The 24,824-nt window shown below is 44.2% G+C and overlaps 1 protein-coding gene across 2 annotated transcripts in view; it reads left to right on the top strand.

Moving 5' to 3' along the window:
* The window catches only part of NEK7 (NIMA related kinase 7), a 364,704-nt gene that overhangs the window by 307,896 nt on the left and 31,984 nt on the right, over window positions 1-24,824 (top strand). For both annotated transcript variants that reach the window (XM_078643944.1, XM_078643953.1), the window contains one exon: window positions 9,489-9,602. In XM_078643944.1, the coding sequence (XP_078500070.1) occupies window positions 9,489-9,602 (114 nt within the window). The remainder of the gene's footprint in view (window positions 1-9,488; window positions 9,603-24,824) is intronic.

The raw sequence follows: 24,824 nt of genomic DNA, 5'->3' as shown, positions 1-24,824 counted from the left end.
GGAACACCTTCGGGCACCATGGGTGCGGGAGGAGTCCCTACTAGTTCCACACTGGCAGGTTTACCCTGAAGGCAGTCGGGCCCCTTGGATCCAGTACAGGATCGGGAGTGGCCGTGACTGCGACCTTTGTTAGCACCCGCTTCAATGCTGTCGCTCTCAGTGCTTTGACGTCCCCTCATCATCTTGCCTCACTCTGACACAGAGCCGTATGAACATCGTGTGATGCCAACCCCAGTGCTAAACGGTACCAAGTCTTCTGTGCTTGAGCCAGTGCCTTTTTCCTTTGACAGGCCTGGTGAGGGTGACGATTGATTGGGGCTCAGAGGACTCCTATGGTTACCACCATCCCCTTGATGAACCAGAGGACAACTTGTACGAGGAACTGCCGGATGTCAGTGGTATTGACACCTTACCTGACACTGGCCTGGTCTCTCCCCCTTCCGTGGCTCATTTGCAATGGTGGTGCAGAGGGCAGCTAAGGTCTTTGACCTTCAGTTGCCCACAGGGGCAGTCACAACGAACCTCTTGACAGAGGTGCTTCAGTCAGGAGTCACGCTTTCTTAACCTTTACTTCTATTCACTGAACCTCTTGCAGATACATTGGGGCCTGGTCTCAGCCCTGCACAGGGGCTCCAGTGCACATAACAACTGTTCACCGCTATTGCCCCGCTTCTGGGGACCCCAGGAGCGCTTGGTGGTCCAAGCCTCCACTTCCGTGATCAATCCTGGTGCGTTCCCTACCACTCCACCAGATAGGGAATCCAAAAGGCTGGATACTTAAGAGGATTTTCCATTCCAACAGTCTAGCACGGTGGTGGAGGAACACCGCATGTGGTAGGGGCTACCAACTGGGTCCCTTTCGCCCAGCCAATTTTGTGGCATGGACACGGTTCCCACAGATTAGTAGGACCACCAGCCAGACGTTGGGTCGGGCTACCACCCACCTGGCAGCCAGAGCCTCCAATCCTGTTAGTTTGCCCTTATATCAGCACGAGCACCTAGTAGGAGGCAAATTCCGCCATCACCTGTCCCACTAGGAGTCCATATCATCAGGCAAGTGGGTTTTACAAATAGTCCAGAGTGGCTACTCCTCCCCTTTCTGGAGACCCTCCCACCCATACCACCCACTTACGCCTGACTGATAGAGAATCATCTATCCATGTTCCACCAGTAAGTGTCGGCCCTTTTGGCCAAAGGGGCCATGGAGCTAGCTTTAGAAGCAGGTCATGGCTGCTATTCCAGGTACTGTTTAGTGTCCAAATAGTACGGAAGCCCTTGTCCTATCCTAGACCTGTGCCTCCTCAACTTCTTCCTGAAATTCAAGATTCTCACCTTAGCTCAGATCCTGTCTGCCCCAGACCCTGGAGACTAGATGGTAGCGTTGGACTTGAGTGACACATACTTTCAAATCTCAGTCCTGCCTGCCCTCAGGCGCTACATGCGTTTCACAGTGGTCCAAGAGCACTTTCAGCTTACCATGCTCGCCCTTGGCCTCACCAGCGCCCCTTGTGTGTTCACCAAGGGGATAGCGGTGGTTGCAGCACATCTGCAGAGGTCCGGGGTTTCAGTTGTTACCTACCTCCACTATTACCTGTTAAAGGCAGGCTCACCTCAGGCAGTCGTCTTCTTTCTCCAGGCTATGGCAAACTTTCTGCATTCGCTTAGGTTCACTATCAACCTGCCGAAGTCACACCCGGCTCCCTCTCAAGCGCTCCCTTTCATCAGTGGCCATTCTGGGCACGGTGCAGTGTAATGCCTATCCTCCTGTATGACGGGTCCAGGGTATTCAGGCTATGAAAGCGATGTTTCCCTCTCTATCCTGGCTTTTGGTGAGTCTGACTCTGAGGCTGAAGGGCCTTATGGCATCCTTCTAGTGACACATGCCCTTTGCATATGAGGGCTGTGCAGTGGAACCTAAAGTTCCATAGAGCAAAACATCAGGGGAATCTCTCAGTCCTGGTCCAAATCTTGGAGGTAACTACAAAACATTTGCAGTGGTGGCTAAAGAACCGCGCTTGGGTGCGCGACATACCCCTCTCCCTTCCCCAACTAGAGCTGACTGTAGTGGCAGATTCATCAGTCTGGAAGAGGTGGAGATCAGAGGACTCTGGTCTCCCGCAGAATCCAGGCTTCATATCAACCTGTTTGAGCTCTGGGTGATCCGGTTAGCATTGAAAGCCTTTTTTCTTTTGATCAAGGGATGTCTGGTACTGGGGTTTATGTACAACACCACTGCTATGTGGTACTGAAACAAACAGGGCGGGGTGGGGTTATTGACCCTTTATCAAGAGGATCTGCACCTGTGAACAAGGCTGAACGTCAAAGAATTTCCATGGTGGTTCTACACCTGGCAGGCTCTCTGAACGCCAGGGCTGACGAACTCAGCTGTTAATGCTGAGCTTATCACAAATGGTGTCTCCATCCAGACGTGGTGCAAGGTCTCTTTTAAGAGTGGTTAGATCTGTTCACCACCGCCGAGAACGTGCAATATCAGCTGTTTTGCGCATTGGAGTTTCCAAGACGGCTCTGTATCGCACGGAGAAACTTTTCATCTTAAGTGGATTGCTGGACTTCTGTACGCTTTCCCGCCAATACAACTCCTGCCCAGAATGCTCAAGGAGACCAGGACACCCGGGCACAAGTCTTTCTTGTTGCTCCAGATTGGGCAAGGAGAGTCTGGTATTCCAAGCTCCTGAATATGACCATCGATCCTCCATTCAAGCTGCCTCTTCAGGAATATCTTCTGTCACAGCAGCAGGGAAGGGGTCTGCATCCAAATCTGTACACACTCTGCCTTCATGCTTGGAGATTGAGCGGTAACAGTTGACAGCTTTCAACCTTCCTTCCGAAGTCAGTGGAGTTTGTGGCAGAGTGTGCATCTAAAGACATTGATCCTCTTTCTGCACCTGTATCCCAGGTTCTGTTTGTTAGTTCACTGGCCAGTCAGGGCTCTGCTCTGGGCACTTTTAAAGGTTACTGGTCCGCCATTTCGGCGATCTTGCAGTTGCTGGACCACCCTTCTTTATGTAAGTCACCTGTTGTGACTAGATTCCTAAAAGGTTTCCAACACAGGTTCCTACACAGAACATTCATCATGCCCCAATGGAATCTCAATCTGGTTGTGATGTTTCGTATGTACTTGCCTTTCGAGCCACTGTACACGTGGCCACTCTTCCTTCTTATCATCAAGACTGCTTTTCTAGTGACTATAACATCGGCCACGAGTGTCAGGGGACTGCAGGCACTCTCTGGGAACCGGTTTTGTCTGTGTTGAGTTTCAGGCTGTTGTCCTTCATCCAGTTGGTCACGTCGATCATACAGATTGTGAAATTCGTCCTGGTGGTATTATTGTCAGTGATGGAGAGGATAAGCTGGGTGTCAGTAGCGTAGGAGACCATGTTGATCTTGTGGACTCTGATGATGCATGGGAGATGCATCATTTAGATGTTAAAGATGGTCGGGCTGAGAGAAGATCTTTGGATGACTACGAAGATAAGCTGCATGGGTACTGATCTGTATTGGAGGAGTCTGACCCATTAGGTTCTGTTGAAAAGAGAGGAGACTATCAGTCTGAGGGCAGGGCATTGGAATCTGACGTCCCGGAGTCTTAAGATAAGGGTGGCGTGAGATACGGCGTTCAATGCTGCTGAGAGGTCAAGGAGGTTTAGGGCTGCAGTTTCCCCTGTATCCGTGATGGTCCTGATGTTGCCAGTAACTGGTTTGAGGGCAGTTTCCTTGCTGTGGAATTCCAAATGAATGCTATCTAGGAGGTGGTTCTGGTCAAGATGAATGCGGAATTGCATGTTGATTGCTTTCTCCATGACCTTGGGCAGCAAAGGCAGAAGAGAGATGGGTCTTTAGTTGCTGACCTCTTCTGGGTTAGCTGATGGCTTCTTCAGGAGGGCTTTGACTGCTGCATCTTTACAGTTGTCGTGAAAGGTGCCACTGTGGATAGATGTGTTTATGATGGAGGTGAGGAAGTTGCTGATGTGGTTCTTCCCAAGTTTGGATGTGGTGTGAGCAAGGATTGCTAGATGATTTTCATGATTTTGTCTGTCTTCTTTCTTGAGGGGGGGTTCCATTCCCTGAGTTGGTTTGTGGTGGTGGGTGGTGGTAGCTGTTTAATGTGGTCTTCAGTGGAGGTTTGATGTTTGAAGTTACTGTAGATCTTTAAGTTTTTTGTGTGAAGAAATCACAGAGGTTGCAGAGGTTCTGTGATTGTGTTGATGGCAGTGGCGGGGTTAGAAAATTCTCGGATGATGCTGAAGAGTTCTCTGGCAGTGTTTGATCCGGCTTTCATGGCTTCTTTGATCTGGTCAAGGTATTTTCTAAGAGCTGCTTTGTAGGGGTCCCAGGTGCTGCGGTCATGGCTGGTTCTCCATCTTCTCTCCAGTTGTTTGCAGTGACGTTTGAAGTTCGTCAGGTTCTCCATGTACGAGTGAGCTTGAGCGTGTTTGACTACCCTGGGGGGCTGCTAGTGTGTCAGCCCATTCGGAGATCCAGTTGTTAAAGGCTCTTACGTCGGTCTGTAGGTTGCCGGTGAGTTCTGGCTCATTGGATCTGAGGGTGAGGGTCCAGTCTTCTGCTATCTTGCTCCACCTGCGTCTGAGATTGTTGGTGTATTTGGGTGTTCTAGAGTGGCATGCGTTGATGTGGAAGTGTACGATTGAGTGGTCAGTCCTGGTAAGCGGGTGAGGTGGCTGAAAGTGACCTTGTCACTGGCAGGGAATATGGAGTCGAGGGTATGTCCGTTGTGTGTAGGGCCTTAGACGATTTGGTTGAGTCTGATGTTGGCGAGGCTCTTGAGGAGGACGCTGGAGTTGGGGTCAGTTGAGTCATCAAGATGAAATATGAGGTCACTGAGTAGAAGGAATTGACGGCGATATGGGCTGTAACACCAGTGATGAGGTTGCCTAAGGTGGCGCGCAGTCCAGGTGGTCAGTAGGCGAGGGTATTTGTGATGATTTCTGTGTGACTGACTTGTAGGCAGAAGTGGAAGTGTTCCATGAAGGTAGTTTCTGCGTATGTGGAGGTGGTTGGGGCAAGTGATGGTCTCCTTGTGGAGTATTGTGATGCCTCCTCTGGGCTTGTGTAGATTGTCCTGGCGAGCGATCCTTTATCCAGGAGGGACATCTGCAGCGATGTCAGAGACGGCCATTACTTACTTATGCCTACTAACCATATAGGCCATCAACCAGGATTATCCAGCCATCTCTGACTTGGGCTTTTCTTTCAATCTGACTCCAGGTGTAACTCATGTCCTTGCAGTCAGGCCCGGTGTTTCTTGGCCTTCCTCTTTTCCTTTTCCCTTGAGAGTTCCAGGTAAGAGCTTGCCTGGTGGTGTTTCATGCTAGCTTGCGGAAGGTGTGACCTATCCAACTCTAGCTTCTTTTTATAATTTGTTTCATGAGCAGGGAGTCGGAAAGTCTGCTGCCATAGGTCGTTGTTGCTTAAGGTCTTTAGCCAATGGATTTGGAGGTGTTGATAAAGATCTGGACTTTGTTGGTGGTGGTCACTGTTGTCCTCAAACTTTCTGCGCCATACAAAAGGACTGATTTTACGTTGGTGTTAAAAAGCCTGATCTTGGTTTGCAACGTTGGGTCCTTGGAGCTCCAGACTTCTTTAGCTGAATGGAGGCAGCCCTTGCTTTGTCGATTCTTGCCTTGGCGTCTGTGCCGTTGTGCTTTTCTGTGATGGCCTAAACCTCTTCCAGTGCATCGCGTGCAAGAGTGACGGCAGTTATGCTGGCAGTGTTAGACTTCAGGATCTTGGGTTTTCCCCCTGTGGTTGTTGAGGCTAAGTTGTGCTGATGCGGCTGCCACTTTGTCAGTCTTCTCTTGCGTCTGCAAATGGGTACGGGAGAGTAGTACAAAAACGTCAAGCCCCAACCACTGCAACCGGTCCACCCAGCTCCTCCCACCCCACGGCCTGACCAAATGGTCCCCCCTCGACACTGAAACCACAGCGTCCCTCATGTCCTCCATCCATTCCGCAGCCTGACGAACCCCTGCCCTCACCATGCCTTCAACCTTCGACACAAAGAAATCGGACCCCTGCTCACCAGCATCATCAACTCAGCGCTAAGACCCACCACCTTCTCAGAAAGATGGAAACAATCCAAAGTTATACCACTTCTGAAAAAAAAACACAGTGGACCCATCCAGCCTCAAGAACTACCGGCACATCTCGCTTCTCCCCTTCCCGACCAAGGTGCTGAAGCAAGCCCTCAACTGCCAACTCACAGACTACCTGGAATCCAACCACCTGCTTGATCCCCCCCAATTCGAGTTCTGCTTAAACCACAGCACAGAAACCGCCCTCATAACCATCACAGACGACGTAAGAGCCATCATGGACTGCGGCGAATCAGCAGCCCTGATCCTCCTGGACTTGTCAACAGCCTTTGACACAGTCTTTCACCATCATTCTCATCCAAAGACTTCACCACATCAGCATCTGCGGCAATGCACTCAAACTACTATCCCTCCTTCCCCAAGAGCATCATATGTAGCTTACTCCATAGCTCCTCAATGAGCCCCACACTGTTCATCATCTACATGACCCGACTAGCGCCCATCGTTTGCAGCCACAATCTCAACATCATCTCATATGCAGATGACACCCAGCTCATACTCTCCTTCTTCAAAGACACAGACACCACCAGAACTTCCAGAACACCATGACCAACACGTCTCCTCTTCGGCAGAAACACCCAAACTCCCCTTCCCCTTCCCCACCATGGGACAACTCTGGTGGCCCGCCGCCAAGGTGTCAACTGATCCCATTTCTTCTTGCTGTGGATGTTTTTATGATCCAGTCTATGGCCAGCAGGAGGAGAAAAAGCGAGAGCAAACAATCCAGTCCTCACTTCTGAGGCTTTTGTGAATTGTCCTCTGTCGACTATCTTGCACGTCATTCCCTCGTAAGAGTTCCTGATAATTCTTACGAGTTTATCTGGCACACTGTAGTTGCGAATGAGTTTCCAAAAGGTTGCTCTGTCCACACTGTTGAAGGCCTTCTCATAGTGAATGAAGTGGACATAGAGGGGGGAGTTCCATTCCATTGACTGCTCAATGATGATGCACAGTGTTGCAATCTGGTGTGTGCAGCATCTATATTTGCAGAATCCAGTTTGCTGGTCTTGCAACTGAGTGTCAACTTGCACCTTCATTCTGTTCAGGATGACTCTGTGAGCACTTTACCTGAGGTCGATAGAACAATTATCCCTCTGTCGTTTCCACAGTTACTCGGGTCACCTTTCTTGGGGATCTTTATCAGATACCCCTCCGTCCAGTCTGACACATTTTCCTCTTCTCAAATCTTTCCAAATATGTTTTTTTGGGTGAATCTTCAGCCCAGTGTATAATTAGGCTATGTTGTTTTAGGTTTAATCCTATAATAACTGATAAAACCACACCGAAAGGGAAATAGCCCTAACCAGTGTAAACATATAAACACTGAAAAAACGCCCGCACAACCACAAACTAAATGCCATTCAAAGAAGGGAAAAGGAGAGTGAAAGAGTCATTTTTATTTCTTCCCGAAAGGGCCAATACAATGTAACTTTGTTATACAAGTTGCAGCAAGAAAGACTGGGCCAAAATTATTCTGCTTCATTTTTGATTTTTAGGGCTGTCCATAAAAAATATATTTTTCTTTTGCTTTTTTCAGTTTTGTGGTCTTTGGTTTAAAGATGCAGGGTTTAGAAGCATGTTTTAGGTCTTATATAATTATTTTATAAACTGTGGAGAATGAGGAAATATCCAAATCATATTTGATATTTTGGCTATGTTTTATCCTTTCACTGATGGGTAAAATGGCTGGTTTCATAATAATCTTTCCCAATATGTAACATCACATTTACCCACAGACAGAGAATGGGTGAAACCTTTTGATACACCAGCCTTCTTTTCCAGCAAGTCAGTATTGATAGAAGAGGAATTGCCAAACATCTCAGGCTTTAAAAATTCAATGCAAGGTGTAGTAACATGTATATATGAAATCAGTGCTGTCACCAAGCATCTGGGATAGTGGTGCAAACATGACACTAGACTAATGGAAAACATGGAAAGCTGCTGGAAAAAGTTCATACCAAGTTCAACAAAGTTTGGAGTGATGTTGTTTGTATGTGTAGTGATTCAGCTACGTATATTATTAAGTGTGTTGACATGTTAAAATCGATACCCAAGCTGAAGTGCTTCCCTGTAAGAGATCCTTGCCACCTGCTAGATGGTATGTTGAAGGCATTTTTATAATCTTTAGAGTTAATGAAGAATGCTATTGACTTTGTAGTCCATTCTGGTCATCCCAACTGTGTCATTAAGCCAATGGTTCTCAGTCCTTGAGGCTGTGAATGCTATATTATTTGTGTGATGACCGTTTACAGAATCTTTGCTTAGTGATGAGGCCAGAGGGAAGAAATGTGAGGATCTTTGGTCGTAAATTGATAGTAATGTGAAAAAGTACACTACTGCATTCTTTGGTTTTTAGAGGACAACATGACTGCTGTAGTGGACATAATAAAAAAACTAAAGTCTGAAAAAGCCCTTGTCTACCAGGTGTTCAGCATAATTGGTGTAGCTGTGTAACAACTCCTTGAGAGTTGGCTGGGCAACACTTTTAGTGACTTTGGCACTTCAACATGTTCCATGGTAGAATGCTTGCCACTTGATAAGCAAAATGTCAGTGGCCAGAGTTAGAAAATTGTGTACTGGCTGTATTGGCGTTGCCCGTCTCAAATGCCAATGTTGAAAGGGCCTTTTCACAGATAAAAGCTTACAGGGGAAGGAAAGAGAGCCGCATGACCAAGGACTCACTGAAAAAGTATTGTATGGTGTACTACAATAAGTTTGATTTGTAAAAATGTATTTGGACCTCATATACACTGTATGTACACTGTATATACCACACACTATCAGTGCAGAAAGCAAGCAATGATAAAAGAAAAACATTACATGAACACCGAAAAAAACTGTTTCTGTTGTTTTTAAAGGCGCGAAAATGTGTAACCACTGATTACCACAGTTTCTTAAAGGTATTGAAATCACTGGGAAAAAAACCACCAGAATTTACCAAAAATAGAAACTGAAAACAGGAAAGCCTAGGTATAAATGATTACTTTGATATAGTGAAGATATAAAACACAAGCAAAAGGAGCTCAGATAAGATTGCTGGAAGTGATCATGCACAAATTAAAGAGATTAAAGCAGTAGATATTTGAATAACAAGTACTCATACAGCCTTATGGTAACAATTTCTTGCATCCCCTTATTTGCAGTATTCCTCATATTACACCTCACAGTGCCAGATCTGTCCAGCCAGATGAATATTTAATAAGGCGACTTAGCTGGGAGCACTGCTTGTAATGGAAGGGGTTGTTGATTTAGGCTTCATGGGTTTGTGTGGTAAGTAAGTGGGGAACATAGCATTCAGAAGCTGTTTGAGGCCACATCCATACTGCTACCTAATTTGTTCAATTTTTTCTTTAGATGGCTGCACTACAAAGCCCTTTCTATGGGGACAAAATGAACCTGTACTCTCTGTGTAAGAAGATAGAACAGTGTGATTATCCTCCTTTACCTTCTGATCATTATTCAGAGGAGGTAAGTGTTTTTTTATGGCTATTTTTCTACGTTTTTCTGTCTTGCGTGTATCTCATCCTGTTTCTTCAGTTAACTATTAGTCCTGAAATAGAGACCAAACTAATAATATCAGTAGCCGTCTTAATTTGCTGTATAGAGCCTACCACAGTGGTACTTTCCAAGAGACAATTTTCCACACTTGTACATTGGGACTCCCCATTAAAAATGGCAATTGAATAATTATTTAATATCCCTCTCTTTTGGAATGCAGCACTGGGTTGCTATATTACAATTTACAACTATGTACTGTGTTTTCTATTATCCTCTCAGTTGTAACTGTTTTGATGTTCCATCTGTTTCTGTTGAGCGGCCCTGTAGATAAAATGTTTACTCACCATTTTGTCCTATTCAGAATGTCCCTTTTAATCAGTTGCTATTTCTTGTATTATCTTCTGTTTTTTTAAATCTGTGCAATTCCATAATTTTTTGTTTTCTCCTTGAAACTAAGGGTTGAGCACTGTCTTTGTAGAGAGAACAGACACTAGATCTTCAAAAGGACTGCTAAATTGGCTGCTATGCTTGAGGCTGCCCTTCCCCCACTATCAATGACTGAAACCGGTTTATAATTATAAATGTTCCTGCAAAGTCCTTGGCTTATGATTAATCACCTCATGAATGAAGGCACCACCCCTGGAACCATTTTCCACAGTACTGGCTCCTCAGCTATACCAGGTGATGCGATGCAATCTTGACCAGGAATTTGCCCACCAAGGATGTGATGTCCTTAGGAAATAAAAGGCAACAAGTTCCTATTATTCCTCACCATATTGTTGTTGGTTTGGGTGCTTTACCAGTGAAATCCCTCTGTTTTTTAACAGTGACTACAACTCAGCAGTCTACGTCTCCTATGAACTGATTCACTCAAAGACCATCGGAAAGGCAGAGACCAACCTATTTTTAGCCAAAGCCTACAGGGGCATGCTGAAGCATTCCCCCTCAACTAAATCTCCTGACAAGAGACAATCTCCCAAAAGTCTCTTCTTATAAAAAATATCTAAAGTGAAATTGATAGGAGCAATTGAAAATACGCCGCCCTACATGGCGCTAATATCTTTGTCCTAATCTTCTCCTGAAGAGGTGGTGACTGAGTTGAGAACTAAAGTACCCAAGAAGAGCAAGGTCCCATCTAACAATTTGAGATGTTACAGTTGTGGGAGTGCCTATCATTTTTGAAATGTGAGTGTTTGTCCTGCAATTGGCTTGGTGCGTGCCATTTATAAATAGAAAGGATATTGCGTGTGTGTGTACACACATACCTGATGGCTCACTTGGGGTCACCTTTTACGCTTATTGGGGAAGAGGACAGAGAAAACTTCCAAAGCAAGAATATTGCGGTTAAGAATTCCACTATCGGACCAGTGGCGTATGGTGGAAAATCCTTAGTGTTTATGGGAGAGTTTGACACCCTTGTATATTTCAATGGGAACACGTCTAGCACCATTGTATACATTGCCAAGTATGGTTCATCCTTGTTGGCTTGATTAGAGCAGCGCAATTTGGGAATAATTTTGTATCCAAACAAGTAGTCCTGTAGAAGAAGTGTATGGCTGTGTTGGCTTTAAGAGCAAATCAGTGGAAAACAAGATTCAGTAAAGTGTCCTCGGACCAATTGGGGAAATTCAAGGGGTCCAGACATAAAAATACAGCTCAAGGAACAGGCTGAACCTGTCCTGCACAAGGCCAGGGGAGTCCCAATGGTGGTTAGACCAGCATTAAAGGAAGAGTTAAACAAATGGTGTGCTCAGGATATATTTGAGCCCATTAAAGATTCAGAGAGGTTATGGCCGGTCGTTTTGGCTCGCAAACCTAACAGGAGTTTAGACGTGTGTGTGGATCTGAGTGATTTGAATTCCACAATTTGGGGTGACTGTCATCCTCCACCCAACATCACACAAATGCTTTCCCTGGTAAAAGGAGCCAAGGTTATTTCAACTTTAGACATGGATTCTGTTGATCATCAGGTCATCTTGGATCGAGATTCACGCCATTTAGCCTCCTTTATCATGCCTGAAGGGGCTTTCCAATTCAAGAGGATGCCCTTTGGGTTGGCCTCAGTTTCTGATGTGTTTCAGAGATTAAGGAATAGCTTGTTTAGAAAAGTGGGGGGGAGTTCTCTTCTACCAAAACAATCTGTTGGTATATGCAGAGAACGAAAAGGAGCATGAAAAGAAACTGCGTCAAGTTTCAAACATCTTGAAAGAGAAGGGTGCCACTCTAAAGCCAGAGAAATGCAAGTTTGGCATGGAGAGTTTAGAGTATTTGGGACACAAATTATCCGTGCAAGGAGTACAGCTCAAAGAGAATTTGGTAATGGCCAAAGTTGAGGCTCCTCTTCTGGATGGTAAGGACCGGTTGCTTTCTTACATGGGTCTGATTGAATTCTAAGCACATTTCATTCTACAGTGTCCTGAGAGAACACATGCTCTGCTTTCTCTTCTCAAGAAGGCAGAGAAATACGTATGGAATGAGGCTTTTAATTGTGATTTTGAGGACATCAAAACAGTGGTGGCTAAAGCTATCTCGCTTAAACCATTTGATACCAAGGATCCGAGTTTCGTGGTCACTGATGCAGGCCTGCACGCGATAGGGGGCAGTTTTTTATGCAAAGAAGGAATGAAAGTAAATGAGTTGTTGCTTTTGCTAGCCGGATTTAATAGGTGCTAAGGCATCCTGGCTGATGAGGGGTGAAACTCCGAACCCGGTCCTAGGATGCTTGTTTCCGGTCCAGGGAGGACCTGGCTTGTCAGTTATGGCTGGACTGTTCCCATGAGGCACATGGACAAGACTGATTTGCATATTGCCAGGGCTAAACTGGGGTGGCATGGTGAGCAAAAGAATGATTGATTTAACCCAGATTCCCTGACTGGGGGTGAATGTTTTGATTTGTTCAGCATTCCGTCCATCAATTGTGTGTCTTTTGCTATCGCGCCCAAAGTGCGCCAAGTATGCCCAGACGTGGGTCCTGGGCTCACTTTGCCACTGGATTCAAGCTATCCCGGATGATTTGGGGTGAAACCCCGAAACCGGTCCTCGGAAGATTGTTTCTGGTCCAGAGTGATTTGTTCTGCATTCCGTCCATCAATTATGTGTCTTTTTCATTTTAAAGGCAAGCGGAGCTTCTGAACATTGCTTAAGAGTACTGGAAACGTGGACAAAGAAGTATAATCTTTAAATAAGTTTAGCATATTTGGACCATTATAGAGACTTTCGTAAAACAAATTCCTAATGAGGCATTCTAGAATGTTCATCGACGGCTAAAACCTGTGGAGGGTGTGATGCAGGCCGTGGTAATGGCATGGTTTGCACACATCGGCATTAAGTCAAATGACAATTATTGAATGCGATGGGTTTAGTGTCCAGAGAGAAATGGAGCGCCTGACTGGATTTGGGCTGATGAGTTTTTTTCTGCAGGGGCAAAATAGGAACTATTTTTCATAAGCCGTTTATCCTTCACTATATTTAGATTTTTTTCATGAATAAATATAATTTAAATGCTATTGAAGCAGCTCTTTCTCTCAGTACTAGGGAATGTGAAGCAGAAAAGGAGTCCCAACACTCGTAAGTTTTTGAAAGGCCAACATGACAATAGTTTTCAGAACACCTATTAGCAAGGAAATTAATACTCAAGTGCTGTTACGAAATATGCTTAAATGTTCTATACACATTGAATACATGTGAAACGTTATTAGAATGTATAGTGTGTGATGTAAGTTGCTGATTGATGGTTTTGAAATGAAGTACTTTTTAAAAGAGATTCTGTTTATTTTATTAATATTCAGAATAAATCCTTCCCACACAGCTTCCACCTTCTATTCTAATTCATTTAGTGTACATTGTAGCAGATGTAGTAAAGAGCTCACTGTATGTAATTAGTAACTTTGAGGTGTTTTATTTACCAATTTGAGGGAAGCAACACGACGCTCATTTTTCAATTTTAATTATTATTAGTACTTTCGTTCACTAGAAATACACAATTTTCGTGTGAGCTGCTTCTGAAATGTAAAGGTAGAAAAATAGAGTTAAGTGTGAACAATAATGCAAAATGATAGCAGGAGTGTCAGGGGCCGTTCTTTGTTGTGTCATTCACGCTGTCTTATTTTTTTCCATGAAGCGCATGAATATTTCACATATCTGCATCCTCATCCACTATTCTTCTTGACTAATTTTCAGACTGTCTGAATTTGCATTTCACATGGTAGCTGATTAGGAGATGCCAAGTGCGGCAGTCAAACCTCAGTAGGCGGTTGCCATGGTGACCTTCGGCGCGGTTTTAATGATGCTACCACCAGTGGTTCGTTGAAGTAGGCCTGCCTGCAGGGCGACTTCAATGCAGTTAAGTGTGAAGCTGGGAATGCAGCTCCTCAGCCAAGGGGCAAATATCAAAGTCTGGCCAAGATGGAAGGTATTAAAGTTGAGCGAGAAAAGGCATTTTCCGATTTTTTCCCAAACAAAGGCAACCTAATGATGACTGCCTAGCTTCCCGTCGCATTCGAGGTAATGAATGTGCTCTTCCACCTTGGACACCGCTGCTGCTGCACCTCCGCTTTGTTGTAGTTTCACACATTTGAATAGACTCTAGGAATAGTACTTTCGAAATTTAGTAATAAGAATAATTAGCAATTTGTTTGCTCTTATATATTGTAAGTATTGAGGATGCCCGTGTAACCGTAAAATGCATTCATATCACCTTTTTCATGTTCTCCTGCTCTTCCAAAATATTTTGGATATTACCTTCATTGAACAACTCAGAGCATATGTAATTTATTTTCTCTACATCTTCAGAAGTATCACCGTGACACACTGACCACTGATGACAGGCCTCAGCTACCACCTGTGGTGGCAACCAAAACAACTTCTTCTCAATGCGATCTGGCTTCCAAATTGTGAAAGATGGAACTAGGGTGGCATCATTGGCCTGAGGGAGGTGTTGTTTTCTCCTTCTCCACCCTAGCAAAGCTTCTAGATCTAAAACTTCGTCATGTTACATCTGACTGATAGAATCGCCAGTGTCACATGAAGCATCTTCAGAGTTGTGATTTGCAGCTGCTTCCCAATGCTGGATGGTAAACCATGCCCGGAACGTGTTTTAGAGGGGGACCTCTTCCCTCATGAAGTGAACCCATCTAATGATGCTAATCTCCTTATGAACTCTACATTCATCCATGGCTTCTTTCAGAGAAAACTGTGAGCACACCCAAGCAGTGAGCGTCATGTAGTCACTAACCTGTATGGGTTTCTGAGGATTTTCTCTGTTAACTGGCACCATCCTTTCCTGCTTAAGTATGTGTTTAAACATTGATTAAATTAGTGTTTGTTGCATGTTACTGTTTGACGTGCTCCTTTCATTGCTTTCATTTTTTCCATAGCTACTCCCACCAGCATATGTTTTGCAATAGGCTTCCTCTCTCAAAAATCTCTCTTGCCTCCTAAAGTAAGATTCGATGGAAAAGATAAAGATTATTTTTGGATTCTTCCTTTTAAAATACATACACCAACCGAAATAAACAGGTTAGCAAATGTTAACCTGAAATGTTTTTACCCAGCTCAGAGCTTTTGTTATGGCTCATGGAAGGGGCAACACTGACCAAGAAGGGATGTCAGGGGCAACATAGATAACGGATGGAGGGGTGGCAGGGGCAACACGGACAATAGAGGAGGGAGACTGGGTGGTGCAAAGCAATTGCGAGGGGCAAAGCGAACAATGGAGGGCAGGTGCTGGGCACAACACAGACAACTGAGGGAGGACGGGTGGCTGGGGAAACTCGGACAACAAAGGGTGGGTGTGGAACAACACTGATAATGAAAGTAAGGCTGGTTGGCAGGCAAACCAGACAACAAAAGGATGGCGGGCAACGTGGATAACCGAGGGGTAGCCGTTGGGAGGGAAACACAATAGTCAGTGGGGTGCTGTTGGGCTGGAGGACCATGGAGGGGGGAAAAGTACACAAGGGAGATGGCTGAAAAAGACCAACACTGCTACAGTGCTTGAAAACAGGAAAACTGTACACACAAGTAATATGTCCATACACCAGCAAAGGAACGAGCACAAAAAGAGGAAGAAAACCTTCTTCAGCTAACCAATAAAAGTCATGCAAATCGGAGTGACTCCAGACGGTGGATTTTTTAAAGAGATTATGGAGTAATCTAACTGGACCAATGCTTCACACATATAAGAAAGGGAGAACTGTCTTTGTCCCCAAATCTTCAGGTGGAAGCCAGGAAAGCTCCGCATATAGACCTGCTTTGTTGCTAAATGTTGTGATTGGGGTGCTAGCTAAAATTCTGGTAAATACGCTACAGGTGGTAGGGTCTTTGATGTACACTGTCCAGTCTGCTTTTGGATGGCCAAATGGAGGAGGCAGACCCTTAGAAGCCTTTACCGCTGTATGGAGCTGGCCCAAGGGGTAACTCAACCTAGTGTTTTCATGAGATGCTGAAAAGGCATTTGATTCATTAGTGTTGGCCTTCTTTTTTGAGGTGCCGTAGAAGATGAGCTCTGACCCAAGTTCCTATGACTGTGTGATGCTCCTTTATACCATCCCGGTTCAAGAGTTGGAGTTGATGGTTATTTTTAAGGCTCTTTTCATAGTTTCTGTCTAGGATGAATGCACAAAGTCCAACTGTCAGCTACACCCAGTCATGTGGCCTGAGCTCCACCTCTGTCCAGATCATGTGCTCCAGGTTGTAGCCTAAAAGACATTCCACAGACATGACAGGGTTCACAGGTACTTTTAGAAAACTCAACTCTCCTCCTGCCCTCCCCCACATCTCTCCCCCCTCCTCCCTCGCAACCCTCCCCCCACCCCACCCGCCAGGACTCAAAAGAGAACCAGAGCAACTGGTAAATTACTCTTGGTTTGTCTGTGACTATGACTTGGTAGAATGTGTTAGGGAGGACCTGCTATGAGGATGGGACGCCAGTTGATATCTTACAGGAGTCATGCTGGCTCCTGTGTCTAGAAGCCTCCACCCAGTACCCATTGATCATGACCCACTGCTTATACTTGGAAGTGTTTGCAAGCATATGGGCTTTTGACACCATCTTCATATCCCCCAGGGACACTAGGGTCACTTCTGTCTGCTCCCCCCTCGAGTCTGCCCATCAGAAGGGGGCTGTGCCCTCTTGCAACATTTATTGTCTCCCTTGGGCTGCCAATATTTCTTACATTTAGTGCATTGGATGACAAGCCTCCCTGTCGTTTTTTTCAAAGAATCCCTTCTTTGGTTCAGATTGGGGCTGGTCGCCACTGTTTTCCTGGGAATTATTTTGAGGGGGATTTTTGAGAACTCCTTATTTTTAAGTTTCTCTCTCCCACCCCAACCCCCTTTTTCTTCTTGTGGGACCCCTGACCACCGTTTGAGAGTTCCCTAGATGTATGTTTGGATACTCTAGTGTTGACCCAGAGGTCTGCCTCCTCAGCAAGCTTCCTGAGGTCAACCAGCTTGCTGTCCACTAGGTGCTGGTGCAGCTCTGTAAAACACATATGGAGCATGCACTCACTGAGAATCAACTTGTGAAGCCCATTGTAATCATTAACTTTGCTGTCCTATACCCAGCTGTTCATTGCCTTTTTATAGTCCGGGAAATCACCCAAGAACAATTGGGGAGTTTGTGGCTGTCCCTGAACCTTTGGCGATACTTTTCAGGGGTCAGCCCAAATTTAGCTGGAAGAATGACTTTCATGGGGGTTATCTGGTTTGGTCCTCTACTTCTAGGGTCAGAAGAGTGTCCCTCTCCAATGGAGCTTATATTTCCACAGACCCCTCCCCCCCCCTCAGTGCTCTTCTCGGATGTTGAGCACTCTCACGGTCACCTCATAAGCTGAAAAACATTTAACAATGTCACCTCCCACAACATAACTCCATACCAGGTCTTTGGTATATAAGACCATCTTGTGTCCTTTCTACACTGAGTGTATGCTGCAACCAATGCTCCTGGACTCTGTTTGTCTAGCTTTAAGGTCTGGCTCTCTAAGGCGCCTTTATAAGCCAATCTTTTATCCTCCAAGGCTGCTTCTCCTCCATTTTAAGTTTGGCCATCTGTAGCCTGAACTCCATCTCTGTCTTACTGTCCACCAGCTCCTCTGGATACAGGCCACGCAAGGAGACACTGCTTCCTACTCTGGCAGGGAGATCCAACTGCATGGCCCCCCACCTTTCCCCTGAAGGATGCATTTCAGGGTTGATGACCAGATCCTGATCCAGCCCTACCATCCTCACTATCCTACTCTTCTGTGACTGTCATCAATTTATGAACCTCAGTCCAGGCCCTCAGTACTTTCTGGAGCTCCAGTGTTTTTGTGCCCTTATTCATATGTAGCCCCTTTCCTTGCAGGACTGTTTAAGTTGGGCCACAGTGTAACGTTCCAAGTTGGCCAACTCAAACTCCATTACTGCAGGTATGATTTCACAGTCCAGTGAAAAAATGAGGGTTGATTCGGAAAAGCAAAAAATAAGCCAGTCAGGGGGGATTTAAAAAAAGAAACTCAAATTGGCCTTAAATTATTGATGATGGGTGGTGCTGTAACACAAAATTACTGGAAGGCACTGCACAAACACAAGTCCAGTGCTCACCGCTGAATACCAGTGTATGGAACTGGGTTTCTAGCTGATGGGGGTGAAACCTTGCTCCAACAACAGCCACAATCCTTGTCAGCGTGAGGTCACAAGCAACCCTAAATTGACCTGTGCTCACTCTTGGGTAACTTAGTCCAAAGCAGTCAGCTTAACTCGGGGCAATGTGTAAAGTGTTTTTGCAACACTTCAAACCGTAACACCGTGAAAACACACCGCAAAAGGATGCCACACCAGTTTAAAAGAGTCGAGTCATTTTCAATATTTAAAACAAGACCAAAACGTAAAAATTCAGTAGAACCAGAGATGTGCAAGCTTTAAGATTTCAGTGAAAATCGGGCCAAATAGCATAAATCGCCAACTGTGGATATCTGGTCGTGCTAGACCAGAACAAAGTCCTAGATTTAGGCTACCACTATGGAGCATGGACCGGCTACACAGACACCATTAGGCCCGCAGAACAAAGTACCTTGGGTCCTGGTTGCGGAACGTTGCATGGTTCTGTGTCGAAGGTGCATCCCACAGCTGATGCGACGCATTTGTTCCGAAGTGCTGTGGAGCGGCGATGCGAGGTCCTGCGTCATCGTCTAGGATGTGTTGCACAGTCAAGGTGATGTGTTGGTTCCGAGGAGCTGTGAGTCAGCGATGCAAGAACCTACGTCATTGAGAGATGCGAGGGCATGCGTCGGGAAAGTTTTGCACAGGCAGCAGTTATGATGTGGGTGCGGGGTAATGTGTATTCCTTTGTGTTGGGAGAACCCTTGCAGCAGAGGCGATGCGTCGGTTCTGTTCAGGTTTGCACAGCAGAATAGATGCGTTGGTTCAGCTGGGTCCACAGATGGGGTGCCAGAGCACCTTTAGGCCCACTTCCAAGAGTCCAGGACTGAGGTGATGCCACTTGTAGTTAGACTCTTAGATGGCAGAATCTAGTGCTGGGTTTAACGTTGTTGGAGCCTTCTATCCCTGAGGTTGTAGTCAGGAGGCCAGCCAACTAGCCTTTAGAGTCTTTTTGGAGTCTGAGGTTCAACAGTTGCAGGTTCAGTCCTTCTCACTCGGGTAAGAGGGTAGCAGGTCATCACAGTAGCGCAACAGTTCCTTCATAGCAGGAGTCCAGCAGGATGGCAGTCCTTTCAGCAACACAGCAGAGTATCCACGGGTTTAGAAGTGTACTGAAGAGTTGTGTCTGAGGTCCAATATTTATACCTGGTGCCCTTCCTCTGTAATGTGGAAGAAGCTTCTAGAGGTTTGCCTGTGAAGTCCCAAGGCATCCTGCCTTCCCTGTCTTGGCTCCGGACTAACTACAACAGTTATGCAGCTGTTTGTGTGGAGGCAGGGCACAGCCTGTGTAAGTGTAAGTAAGGCTGTGCTCAGCTCTGCCCTGCCATCTTGCCAATGACAGCCCACCAGGTACTATATTACATAAAGAATGTCCATGGGTCTAAATACAACAAACCTATTACCTTGATAAAAATGCGATGTGAAAAGCAACATAAGGTAAAAAATGTGTAACTAATCCTGGAATTCTCCTAAGAAATAAGGATACCCATCAGTCACCACACGGTACCGCCCTGGTCATCATCTGGGACACCTTTTGGACCTTCCCCATTGTAAGACATAAATGATGAATTAGGACTAGATGGAATGTCCTACATCAAATTATGACTCACCGTACTGTCCTTCTGATGTTGACTAGTGATCTAGTGTGATGGGTACAGCAAAATTGCAGTGCATGTTAGTGTGAAAGAGTGAATTAAGATTGGGTGAATGAGCAACAGTACATTTTATTGTTTATACTCCGTTCCCCAAGATTAAAAACAGAGCAAAAAAAGAGCAGTTTTAAACCAATATCTGCCCAGAAAGAGTATAGGTCGACATGTTTCAGCAATGTAAATGGACCCTATTGTCCTTGCCTTCCTCAGGACCTTTGATAATGATTGCTACTGCAACATGAACAAAAATTGTGTTAACAAATAATGAAAAAGAACGTTATCACCTGGGATCCTAGGTGTCTACTGATTCCTTTCTGCATATGGACTGATTTGTCACTGAGAAAGAAAAACACGTATTACTATATTGTAGTACGCATCTTAAGCAAAAGTGTAAGAAAATTATAAGGTGTCTTGTTATGTCGACATCCTTATATTACAAACAAGTTAATCTCAGTTGCATTGCGCTGACATTAATATTCATTACATCATGTATTCTCCTATCACATTGATGTAATTCAACCCCTGCTTACCTATTTTGCAGGAGGAAAACGCCTCGCCTCACCTGGCTGCGGCTCAGGGAGAGGAAGCACGGCTCTAAAACCGGGGGAAAAAATTAACAAAAAACAACGTCAAATGTTCCATTTCCTCCTGTCTGTCTGTGCATTCTGAGTAGAAAAGCTCCTCATTCGTTCTTAATTTCATTGTCTAAGATCATTATATGCAGGGGTCCTATAAAGTGGATTCACTCTTATTCTTAGTTGTATGACACACATGAATCTGTGAATCCGATCTTTCTAAAAGTGGCATTTTTAAAATTGTAATTTAAAATCCAACGTCACCATGCAAGAGTATTTTTCATTACAATTTCAAAGACACCGAGCATGAACTGGGTACCTGTTCCCATTTGGAAATCACAGCTGTGGAAGAGGTAGGCCTTGCAGTAGTAAAAACTAAATCAAGAGTCTTTTTACTACCAGGACATGTTAAACTTATAATTACATGCTCTACGTTTGAAAAATACTACATCATTCTCTCTGGCCTGTCCAGCGCCTAATTTAGGGGTGTCTTATATGTATTAAAAAGGAAGGCTTGTGCCTGGCAACAGTTTTATTTTGTCAGGTTGAAACAACAGTTTAAATCTGCCTACACAGGGCTCGATGGCAGGCCTGAGACATTTTTAAATGGCTACTACTACATGCTGCCGGCCCACTAGTGGCATTTAATTTACAGTCACTGGGTATCTGTAGCACAACTATACCAGGGACTTACAAGTAAATTAAATATGCCAATTGGGGATAAGCCAGAGTTACCATGTTTTGATGAGATTGCACATGTACATCTGAATGAGGTAATTAGTTGTAGATTCCTTACCTTAGAATTACCCCAGGCGTCAGACTGGATCCGGAAAGTTTTTCGTCAGCAGTACCCCTGCACGTCGAAAGGTGATGTCGGTCGGCTCCACGTTTGTCGTTGGCATCGTGGTCGCCGGGATGACGTCGCGGTAGCTACTTACACGCGGCCCTCGCGGGCTGAAGTCAGTTCTTTCTTTTTCCGCGCCAGCCAGTGCAGATCCGGAGAGAGCGGTACCTCCAGTCACTTTTTGACTGACGTTTTGGCTACTATTGTCGACACCGTTTTTGAGTCAATAACTCAACAACGATGAGGGTAGCACTTAGTATGCACTGGTTAGATATTTATTTATCAGTCCAATCAAGTCCTTATTAGTTTGGGCGCTCTACTTCCAATGGCCCACCGTTAAGACCAATAACGTACCAAAAATAAAAATAGAAATGGACGGAGCATCTGGTTCACAAAAAATCACCAATCAAATATTGAAGTCCGTATCCGTTTCTTTCTTTTCAATTTCTTTATTCGCCAGAATTATTTCTCCACAATTCGAAGCAAGAACATTTAAGCCCAAATTCCAACAAAAATGTTCATCAATCCATAAATCCAATGCAAAGATTATTTCATCCAGATCATTAGTTTAACACAAACAGAACATCCTTAGTTCAAGAACAGCCTGCGCGTTTAGTTCCCCTTGGGACATCATCAGGGCTGTAAAGTAAAGGACAAAAAATCACAATCCAATTCTTGATATGTTGAAAACAAAAGAAATATACATTTTTCATTGTAGGACAGTAAACATACAAATTATTTTGATCCATTTTTTCGATACCCATACTCAACCGGCCTATATAACATTCTAAAATGCACACCATCCACCCACCTTGATAACATATTCCCCATGATTCACCAAATCACATAATATTCAAACATCACGCTCTTCAATACGAAATAAACATACCTCAACACATTTTTACAGCTTATAGATGCTGGTACTGCAACCTACTTCTCTTTGTGCAATAACTCATTCTTCACCCCAGTATTATTCAAAACGGAGCCTGTATATGAAAATAAACTATGATTTCATATTGTGGATTTATAGTCAAGTTCAACTAATCCAATTCCAACTAAAATAATCGTTATGAGTAATATCAATGCTGGGGTTCAACTAACCCCATAACTATCCTACATTTATAAGCTAAAATTCATCCCTTAATCAATATTCCCTATCTAAATCGTTCAGATTCCACACTTTAATTCAAGAACAACCCAAGTCCTCAATTCAATCAGTAAGACACTAACAATTATGACTCTCACCATTTCAATCGCAATTGTTCATATTCCTGGCTCCGTGATTTAAAGTCCTTAGCGCATATAAACCAACGTAAATCTGCCAAGATGTAGCAAAGTAAGAAAAACAGAGCACTCGCATCAGATTACTCTTTCTAAGATATTTGCAGTGTTCATCTATGTAATATACTCAAATACCTTTATCTAATTCTCACCTTAATATCCAAAATTTCCACTGCTCAAGTTGTAACGTCGCCGACAACAGGTCCTGATAAATCTGATGCGAATTCTAACACGTGCCATTCCGTCTTTTTAAACACCCCAACCACCAATCCCGTTGGCGCATTTCCATTCCTTATTATCTCTATCCCTTGTTCCAATGTGGTCCGCTATTACAGCGTCCAATCAGAATTATTCAAGCCCTGAACTGTCACATGCCAGAGTTAACCAGTCATGAACTCCGTTTAGTAAACACCTCGTTCTTATTCTGGTCCGCTACCTTATTTCCACTCTTCCCCGTTTCTTATTACCAGAAACACTTTGTTTTCCAACCACTTTATTTACTATTCGGGTGAAACCGGACATCCCATGAGAGCCATCCCCTAGCAATCCGTTTATCGCTGATCCACATTTGAATACCATCCCGCTACGAATAAATATACGGACCTGAACTTTATGTTATGATTCAGGAGCCTTTTTCTATATTAAGCTCCTAATAAACCATTACTCAATGATCTTTCAAATCGATCGCTTCCACTTATCGCGACTCGTTAAGTACCAAGTATTGTATATTGTATGTTAACTTTAAGCCCCCACAGTGTTCAGACGTAGTATTCAAATGGCCCAGTTAAGCAGAACGTATACACATTATTTTCATCAATACAATCTATGAACTATCTTCAACCCGAATATATGACTAACCTACCTCCATTATGGTAGAACAGTATCCTTTATCTGCGTTCCAACTCTCAAAGGTTTCTAGCCCCACCAAGCACAACCTGTTTAATTTGTATTATATACGTGTAAAGGTAAAATCTCAGTACAACCAATTTCTGGTAATGCTAATTATAGACGATATCACTTTCTAACAATTCCGATGCTGCGTGCTGCCTAAAATCGCTCATTTGTGATTGAAGCTTATCATTTATTCCCAAATTATTAATCAAAGTGCACAAGCCATAATGTGTTCTCCTGTAATTAAAATATCAGATAAATGCTGCTGAAAATCCCAACATCAACTACAGTCCCCATATTTATATAATTATCCAATTACTTTACTAGTATAATATATTCAACGGAAAATACCCCAAAATACTCAATAAATCATCATTATTTGGAGGCCAATCCCATTCATAAAACATCACTGCCATATATCTGTTAATATATTTACCATGTAATCTTACTGCAGAAAGTAATGAAGTTCTGTGTCACTGTTCAGGCCTCTAGTCACAGTTCTACACCTACTTATCCATCTGGCTTCCTGCTGCCTAATACTCAGTTACCAATCTCCCCCTCTTTTTCTAGGAATGATCCTTTGGATGCCATGGAACTTGATGTTATCCTGCATACTATGCTTTTCTTTATTATGCTGGTATAACGGCAATCTTCCATCTTGATTAGTGATAGCACGTTTGTGTTCTTGTATTCTTAATTTGAGCATTCATTTAGTGCTACCAATGTACACTTTTTGGCATTCACATACAATAGCATAAATTACCCCAATACTGTTACAATTAATGAACTCCTTAACAACATAACTTATCCAGTATTAGGGGTGTCTTTCATAGATTCAGATGCCTGAATCATTCCCTGTCGTCGAGACGGGAGCCTCCGGTATATAGAAAAGTAATGTCCTATAGACATACATAAAGAAGAATAGGCCTAAGGGCCTAACCTTAGTAGCCTATCCTTGTCCTTATGCAAAAAGGACCAAACTCTTAGAGCCAGCCAATCAGCTATCACCTCCCTCTAGAACCTTCCTGGCAGGAGCCTCAGTCTCTCAGATTTTCTACTGCACGTTGTGCTAGGGAGTCTCCAACCTGAGTTCTCCTCAGGGTCTCTTCAAATCCTACTTATTCACTGGTCTCAAAATCTCGAACAGGATACTTCAGACTCTTCTCCTTGCAGTAAGTGATTTCTTTCTTCAAAATTCTAAAGGAATGTCTGAATCCCAGAAGAAAGCCCTTTTCAGGGCCTGCTCTTCATGTGGGAAGAAAAGGCTACATGTGGAGGACAAGCATGACCTGTGCTTATATTGCCTTTA

This window comes from Lissotriton helveticus, chromosome 1_1 (genome assembly GCF_964261635.1).
Source record: "Lissotriton helveticus chromosome 1_1, aLisHel1.1, whole genome shotgun sequence".
Classification (NCBI taxonomy): domain Eukaryota; kingdom Metazoa; phylum Chordata; class Amphibia; order Caudata; family Salamandridae; genus Lissotriton; species Lissotriton helveticus.
This window is presented reverse-complemented; position numbering and strand designations above follow the sequence as displayed.